The sequence below is a fragment of the Biomphalaria glabrata genome, chromosome 15 (genome assembly GCF_947242115.1).
Source record: "Biomphalaria glabrata chromosome 15, xgBioGlab47.1, whole genome shotgun sequence".
NCBI classification, from domain to species: domain Eukaryota; kingdom Metazoa; phylum Mollusca; class Gastropoda; family Planorbidae; genus Biomphalaria; species Biomphalaria glabrata.
In genome coordinates, this window is record NC_074725.1 from 8700288 (window position 1) to 8709524 (window position 9237).

The window sequence follows — 9237 nt, forward strand, 5'->3', positions numbered from 1 at the left end:
TTGACAGTGTGAGCAAGTAAGGCGCAATCATCGGCATAGAGAAGCTCTGTGACGACAGTGGCGCCGCAGGTTGAACACATTGTCGTCTGGGCGGAACCTGTCGTAGATGCCTTCTTGAACTCTCGGCCTCAATTGACTCGGCATTGAGCTAAAGAAGATAGCAAACAGAGTAATAGCAAGTACACAACCCTGCTTTATGCTATTTTCTATGTCCTTTTTGTCATACATAAAGCTGCTTGAGAGTGGAACCATCTGAGCTTGGACAAAATCCTTCATAAACCATCGCGACTCACTGTATCAAATCCTTTGGTGAGATCAATGAAGGCAGATTACAAGTCCATATTCTGCTCCGTGCATTTGACACAATACAATACAGTAACTGTTAAAGAGCCTACTATGGAGCTTATCATTCGGTTAAGGGGTATTATCCCAAGGATTTTCCCGCCACTGACAGATAGGCTCAAAAGTAGGTTTACATTTACTAAATTACCTTTTATATGGTTGGTTCGGAAGAAGGGGCAGCATCGAATGGTCACCACGTTCACCTAACCTGAGTGACACCTATGGATTTCTTTTTTTTTTTTTTGGGTGTTAAGAACAAAGTTTATAAGAAGAAACTCAAAACAAGAAATGATTTAAAAGATTAAATTCATCTCACATTCACAGAAATTGATGAAGATCGGACTTTGTATCGCACTGTGAGTGTCAAATGTCATGGGAGATTTGAAGAATGTTGCAATGTTGAAAGAAGATATTTTGAGCATCTCTGAGATTCAATTGTTTATGTTAACAGGTTTAGCAATTTAAATTTCCTGCTGTTATAGTGTTGAATTTTGAAATTAATAGTCTACGACATACGTGATAGCTGTAAACCTACTTTAGGGTCACCCATACATAAAAAACTTTTTTCCTTCTATTTTCTAAATATCCTATATATACAATAAATCCATTCGACGATCGTTATAACGAATGGTCTCGGACATGGTCCCAATAATTTACATTAAACATTTACATTAAGCATATCACTATCAGTATGGCTCTTGTCACAGACTTTAAAAGATGTAGGACTTGAAGGGTTAACATATGTAGGTCTATCGAACGATTGACGTAACTTTATCTAACCCAAAAGGCACCTATTGCGTTTGATTGCTTCCTATGCATGTTATATAACAAATGTTGCGTTGGTAGGCCTATAGTGATCTAATTAATAATAACTGCTGTTGTAAATATATATATATATATATATATATATATATATATATATATATATATATATATATATATAATTTGTTACGACATAAGACTCTTCCAAACAATAAGACACTCTCAGGTTTTACTCTAGAAATACATGACAAGTTACGTAAACATAAACATGAACATTTCATCTCTCTTCCTGTCAGTTTTCTTCCCACTTCCTCAAAACATCCCTTCCATTCAATACTTTCCCCCCATTCGCACTATGCTGCGCTACGACCGTAACAACACCAATAATATATATATATATATACACGCACACGCGAATGATTAGGTATGTATAGCTAGACATCTAATTATACCAAACAATGAAAAAAAAAATAAAAAGAAAAATCTAACGATTTTTAAAAATCAGATTATCAAGAGGAGATAAAGCGTTACTATCAACAAAACTCCAAAACGTCCTTAACATTATTTTTTTCTTTCTTCCCGGAAATTAAAAGAAGATACTATTTACACTAACCTTGGAAATACCTGACTTCAACTAAAAAGATTTGTCTGAAATGATGGCGGCTGCCAGTTTACCTCATAGAGTTTTAGAAGTGTTTTTCTCGTATTTAGATATTTCTGATTTGAGGAGTTGCTCTCTGGTTTGCAAAAATTGGTATAAGTTTTTAAATGATGAAAACAACGATGTATGGCGTCTTCATTGTGTTCGGAAGCTAGCAGAAGAAGCACTTAAATCAGATTTACTAAGTAACGTTCCCACGTACAAAGCTAAACTCAAAGCTTTTTATCATGCTTGGAACCCTAATGACTGCTCCAAAAATGTATACATTAAACCGAACGGATTTACACTTCATCGAAACCCTGTTGCTCAAACAACGGATGGTGCTAGGGGTAAAATAGGATTTAAAACTGGTCGACATTGCTGGGAAGTGTGGTGGGAAGGTCCCTTGGGAACTGTGGCAATGATTGGCTTGATGACCAAAGACTCACCTGTTCAGTGCCAAGGATATTTTCCTTTAGTTGGAGCAGACAATAACAGTTGGGGCTGGAATCTTGTTGATAATCATTTAATTCATAATGGAGATAGTCAAGGAAATTATCCACCGCTAAACAATGCACCCAAATATCAAGTAAGTTTTTAGCATGATTGTTTCTTACTAGTAACTAGATTCTAGATCTAGTTCTGGTTAAATTTTGTACTCTAGGTTCTAAATCATAATAGTAGATCAAGTATAAACTCTACTATCTAGTTAAATCTAGTATCAATGGACGTCATTCACCAATCGTAAACAAACAACATTTAGCTACGTGGTGCTCTATCTCTTCTATATAATTTACGATCTAATGTTTAATTCATGATGGTTGTCACGTGACCGTTTGTTTTGTTGTTTTCTCAATAAGATCATGTGACTAAATGTTGTTTGTTTACGATTGGTGATTGAGGTCCATTAGTTTGTCTAGTATGCAATATATCTACTTATAAATCTTGACTCTAGGTCTTTAAATTTTATCAAATTTTTAAAATTAAAGGGAAACTGATGGTTTTGACAATTTTTGACATAATGTGTTTTGATTTACAGAAAATGAATACATGTATTATTATTTTAATTTTATTTTCAATAATAAATTAATAATTGATGTTTTTCTGACATAATTTTCCTGTGTATCCAAAACAGTCAGATTTTCACCGGGTTTCTATGTGACGACACCCACACTATTAGTTTAATCTATTGACTTGTACTGTATAACAGAAAACCATACAGTAAAGTTTACAATCTGGCAAGGAATGTATTCTGTATGAGGGATATGCCAAAGGCAGTCTTTTTTTGCGAGCTGAAAGGTAGCCAGTGTAGCAGAGGTGCCCCCCTGTAAAAGCTTTTAGACCATCTTAGTCATCAACAAGCCTTAAAAAACTGACATAGAAGTGGGCACCTGGCAGCAGGTGGCTTCAGAATGAGACAGCTGGAGATTTCTTACAAAGACAGCAAAATACACATCTGAGACTTAGAGTAAATCCACTGCAGAGGACAGAGGTAGATGTTAAAAAGAATCTAAATCAACCACCATCAGGCAATGGATATGTCTGCTCTGGATGTGGCAAAATATGTAGGTAACAGCTGGGACTGCGTAGCCATGTGAATTACTCCACTCCTAATTAAACTTCAGCCATATTATTATTATACTGTGATGTGAAAAACAAACTTCCCCTAAGTAGCAGGAGAAAGAAATATTTTTTAATGTAATTTACGAGTATTTGGACCTTTTGAAAACCTCCTTGCACTTTTCATACACCACTATTGCATTAAAGCTATTCTATAAAATGTTTTTAAACTGGAACTACATGTGATATCATACCACTTTCTTTGATGGAGTAATTCCTAAATTGTGATTGCATTTAGTAAGTAAATTTAACTTGGATGTGGACATGAACAATTAATGTATATATGTACTGTACGAAATACTTGTAAATGAAATATTTTGTTACCTACAGGTTCAAATGCATTTTTTTTGGCTGATAATGGGCTAATAATTGCAAAAAAATTTAAAGAAATTTATGAAATCTTAATGTGAATTTAATTTAATATTTTTTTACTTTCACTGTTTACTTAGTTTTTTATCAATAAAATCTGCAATATGGTGGCCATAAGCCCCTGTGAAAAAAACCCATGAAGTAGCGAAAATAGATAAACTGCCAAGTAGCGAGGGGTTACTGAATATGCATAAAATTAATAGAGATATTCTAGTGATACTATTGATTAAGGTTAATAGGATAGATAGTGATTAATGGGTTCTTCAACATTTATAAAATCATGTGATCTGCATATAATTGTGCATTGTAGATATGGGTTGATGCATAAAACATGGCAGAATTTAAATAAATTGCTGGGTTGAGAAACAATATTATAAATAATTGAAAAAGTAACTTGTCATAATAAGCATTTATCGGTGAATTCCTAAAACAGGCTGATACACATTTATTAGATGATGGGACTACATATTGCTAGATCTAGAAACAATAATAAAATAAGTAATTTTTATTATATAGCAAGCTTTGCTTACAAGGTTTATTGCAACATACATCATAGAACCTATTAGATGATGAATTGTATGAATGACACAATTGTAGATTTTCTTGCTTACAACATGATTTGTTTAGAAGAGTTACTGTGCCAATGAGATTGTGTCGTTAGTACAATGCTTAATAATTTTTGAAAATGCCAACGTATTTCGGGGGATTGAATAAATTAATAAAGCACAAAGAAACTCAAGCATATATACCTTGAACACCTTAATAATACTGTATTTTAAAAACTCATAATTCAATAATATTCTTTCTTGTTATTCTTTCATAAATCCACCTTAATAAAGAATTTAACCTTAAATCCATATTGCTACAATAAATAAAATAAGGCACAAGAAAATATTATATACACTGAAATAATTTGTTTCAACTGAACTATGTTCGCTGTAACTAATCAAATCTTTTACTATTTATACTTTGACCTTCGTATCTTCCAGAATCCCCCTTATGAATTCCATCATTCTAGAACTGACATCACCAGCATTTGACCTCAATATCTCATTAGTCTCACTAGTAAATTTTAACAGATAGCGAATGCATGATTTGATCTTTCTCTACTTTGACTTGAACTTTGAACAATAAGATCACAGCTAACTGCTGTATTAAATATTAATATGTGATAGTTACAGTCTCTTTTTAACATTTTTAGAAATGATTCTATAAATATTTTTGTTGACAAAATTACTCTGCTGGAAGTGGACTACTTGTTAGCTTACTTGTGGTCATAATTCCACCCTTATGATGTGCTGCTTGAAAAGGGACAAGACTGCTTTTCACTGTCTAGTTTTTGGAAGATTAAATGTCATATCTTTTATGCTATGGCTTTAATGAGGAGAATTATAGCAGCATTTTGATCAAGCTTGCATTTTGATCAGGCTTGATACTGTACTTTCAAATATAAACCTATATAGATAGATAAAATATATTTTCTGTTGCTTTCAATAAATAATGCTTCTTCAAACTTGTTGAAAAAAAGTACATATATGTGTTTGATTAAAATATTTTTAATAACTTTACAGGTTGGTGAAAGAATACGAGTTATATTAGACTGTGAAGATAATACTTTAGCATTTGAAAAAAATTATGAGTTCCTTGGTAAGTTGCTTCTTTTGTACTGTCAGGTTACCATAAAAGACAGTTCTGCTAGTTGGTGTCTTAGTTTCCAGCCTATATAACATTATTTAAATTTGATTAAAAAAAAAGCCAATGTGAAAAATAATTCCATGCATCTAATTTTATTTAAAAAATTAATAACATTTTTACATTTGGTTAAAAACAAAAAATCATCATCATAAAACTTCATTTAGCTGATGGCTTAAGAAACTTAATTCCTCTTTTGCAGTCACCCTGCTTTTTTTTTTTGTAGTGCATATTTCTTTACAATTCAAGAGCCAGTGGCTTCCTCGCCTGTCTAATCAGAATTTTGCAAGTCAGGACCAAAAAAAAAAGAGACATGATTTCCTCTTCCTCCCTTGGTGGGGTCACACCAAATCGAAGTTTGTCCTGAACCATGCAAAAAAAAAAAGTGACAAAGGGACAATATAGCCTGTCCTGCACTGAACTATAAAAGTTAGTTTAGGCCTCGGTAGCTTCAACATAGAAAGGCTTATTCTATAGGATTCGTGGCATTTTTTTTATTTATCCCAACACTCGTACCATTTTTCTTCTAATTGGGAAATGAAATGTTTTTTTTAACAAAAATAGGATTACTTTAATTCAACTAAAACTTATTTAAAGTAAACAAGTGAAAAACTCTCGAAATATTGTTAAAAAATTTTAGGTGTTCATATCCAAATATATCATGAAATTCCTTTAGTGACGTAAACCTTTTTTTTATTAAAATAAATTTGTACAAATCAAGTATAAATTTAGTACTAAAATGCTATCTAACCTTAGACCAAGGAGCTAACATCACAGCCTGTGAAAGAATATGTCTACCGAGAAGGAAAGCAAATCTCCTAGCAGACAGGGTTAAAGTAATTACTCATTGTTCCTACTTCTCTGTGACGGTTTGACCATTCTGGGTTTGGGTCACACCACATATTGAGATGTCAACCTTGGGAAGCTTCTGGGCTAAGCAGCTAGATATTTAAATCTCCATATTCCGTCCAAGATCCTTCAACTTGAGAAAACATAAAGAGACAGTCTATCAATTAAAAATTACTCTAGTATGGCGCATCTTTCCTGCAATAGCATGCTCAGTGCGCTACAGTCAAAGCTCTTTTGTTGACCTGTGGGGATAAGGGATATCTTTGAAAAGGTTTCCATGTTGCCTTTTGGTGCTCAGCAAACACAACTCAGCTCAAGTCAGGATTCAGACTTGATCTCCTTTGATAGGTAGCCAAGGGGTTTATGCCTCCCAGTCATTTATCTATATGAAACCAAAAAAAAAGGGAGGCTTAAGACTTTCTGTTAATAAGGCATTGTTTTTAATTTGGATGATTAATTAACGAGTGCAGTATTTCATGTGATAATTCAGAAATAGTTGCGACCTGCATATTTTGTCAAATCTAACAAAGCTGCTGTCTGCCAGTCTAATTAAAATCTCTGCCCTGTTTGGCAATTGGCTTTTCTTGGATCTCAACATTGAACAAGATTAACAACATTTGGCCAAATCACTAAATTAAAAAATACTTCATGAACAGTCAAAGGAAAATACATAAAATACTAACCATAACTTACAAAAATACAAAAAAATTCTTAGAAAGACAGAAGTATAAAAACATATATTTATTATTTCTTAAAATAGGACAAATTTATATGAGAACTTGCCAAGACAAATTTACATGAGAACTTTCCAAGATGTTTAATGTTTATCCAGAATCAGTTAAGAAAACCAATAACATATTAAGATAAACTTAAAAAAACTTAATATAAACAACTACACTAAAACTTGGATATTAATAGAAACAGAAGCAAATATTAACATCTTTAATTATATATATAAAAAAAAAGAATACTGGTATACAGTAATACTGGATATTTGTTAGGTCAACATTTTTTTTTAAATTCCATTTTTTATCGTTAACAGGTGTAGCCTTCCGAGGTTTGCCAAATACACAACTTTACCCAGCAGTGTCAGCAGTGTACGGCAACACAGAGGTGTCTATGGTTTACCTCGGCCCTCCGTTGGATGGATGATATTTTGAATGCTCTCTTTATTTCACACCATGGCCAAGTCAAATTGAAACAAACACATTTACTATATATACAAGTGAGAGAGAAAATCTAAGACATTACTTTACAGCGTGAACATGCTTGTTGAACTGGATTGTTAGTATGGTTCGGAATCATATTTCTATTTCACACTCCAGTTTTTCCATTTGATTCAAAGTTTTTTTTAAAATCTAGTTATAAACATCAAAGAATTACAGGTCTTACTTTTTATAGCACTTCAGCATAAAAGGTAGAGAGAGGAATCTGTATATTAAATGAATGTGCATAAAATGAGGGGAACTATTTCATTTCAATGAAAGTATTTTTTTTTATATCATATGTTAAATCAAATGTTTTCTATGGAAAAACACAATTGTTGCAATGATAATGTGATGTGTTGCTCTACCTTGATATATCCCCCTCTAACTTGATATTTGAACATATATATATATAATATATACATACATATATATTTAAAAATGATTCCTATAGCATGTATAGGAACTGCTTCCCTCCCCTTGTGTACAGTTACATCTGTTGTTATGATAATCTTTATCTGATCATGTTATGATAATATTTTGATGGCTTGATTCTAAAGAAAACTACATTTCTTGCTTTATGTGTTGACAGTTCAAATGGTATGAATCCTTGTTCAAGTGGTAGCGGCTGTGTTGATTCACTGATATTTAACATGTGTGCCTGTGTTTGTGGATTAGATGATAGGCTGTGTTGCTCAAGATGGAAATGTATTTGTTATTGAGTATCGAGTTTTGTTTTGTTGATTGCTGTGAGTTTAAGATGTATGAATTTTTTTCTTTCTTTAAAGTTTTGTTACTTTGTTATTTATATGAGGACGTTATTCAAAATTAAGTTAACACTTGCTGAATGGTTTGCGTTTCCAAAGAGAAATTATCAATGCCTAGATAGTGATAGAAAGTATTGAAACAGGGGCATCTATTAACATTTACCCATAGTCAGCTGTCGAAGTAATGTGTGCAACAAGCTAAGATTTGATAAAAATCCTAGAATGACAAGCATTGAAAGATGTGCAAGTGGTCTTTCACTAAACTTCTGTGTGTTCCCTAGCTGTAATGCAATGAAAGTACTGTGATTGTTGACTGCTATTGATACATATCAGTGTTTGATTACATAACTGTGCCTCTTTGTGACTAGTATTGTTCCTACCCATTCACTCTCATTTAAACTTCTTAGCTTATAGCCTGAACAGAAGTGTAAAATTCTTAAAAAAAAAAAAAAAAAAGAACTTGAAGCGGACAGTTATTGTTTTAATCAAGATACCTTTTACCTTTAACGAATGCTGAAGCTCCTTCGCAGGTGATGATGAGCTTTGATTTTCTGTGTTCTTGAAGATTATTGTGAAGTTTAGTTGTCATAGCTTTAAGAGTTGGTTACAGTTTTGGCTCGATTTTTCTTTGTCTTTTAGATATCTGTGTTCTTTGTTTCCAAAACAAAATTTACCAACACTGACAACTCAATGAGTTTATGTTATCCAGTTCATTATATATCATTATAGATGTTTATAGTTCAAGTAAATTGTTTCATTAATGACCAATACATAATTTTTCATTTTCAAATTTTAACCTTTTTTTTAAAAAATAAAATGGTTATTGTTGTAAAGATAATAAAGTAATCTAAGTTAGAAGTCATGAGTAGATGTACCGGTAATAGCTGAGAACCTGTCAGAAGTTGTTTTTTTTTCAGGGGCTTTATTAAAATATTCATTTTTTTAAAAGTTGTTAAAATGACTGCAAAGTCCGGTTTATTAGAATGTTTTG

The 9237-nt window shown here is 32.4% G+C and overlaps 1 protein-coding gene across 1 annotated transcript; it reads left to right on the forward strand.

The window, feature by feature from the left end:
* Positions 1–1726: 1726 nt before the first annotated feature.
* Positions 1727–8731, forward strand: LOC106061392 (F-box/SPRY domain-containing protein 1-like). Its single transcript, XM_013219521.2, has 3 exons — positions 1727–2333; positions 5305–5380; positions 7317–8731. Exons 1-3 carry the CDS (start codon positions 1758–1760, stop codon positions 7424–7426), a joined length of 762 nt encoding a protein of 253 aa, XP_013074975.2. The 5' UTR covers positions 1727–1757; the 3' UTR covers positions 7427–8731.
* The last annotated feature ends 506 nt before the right edge of the window (positions 8732–9237 follow it).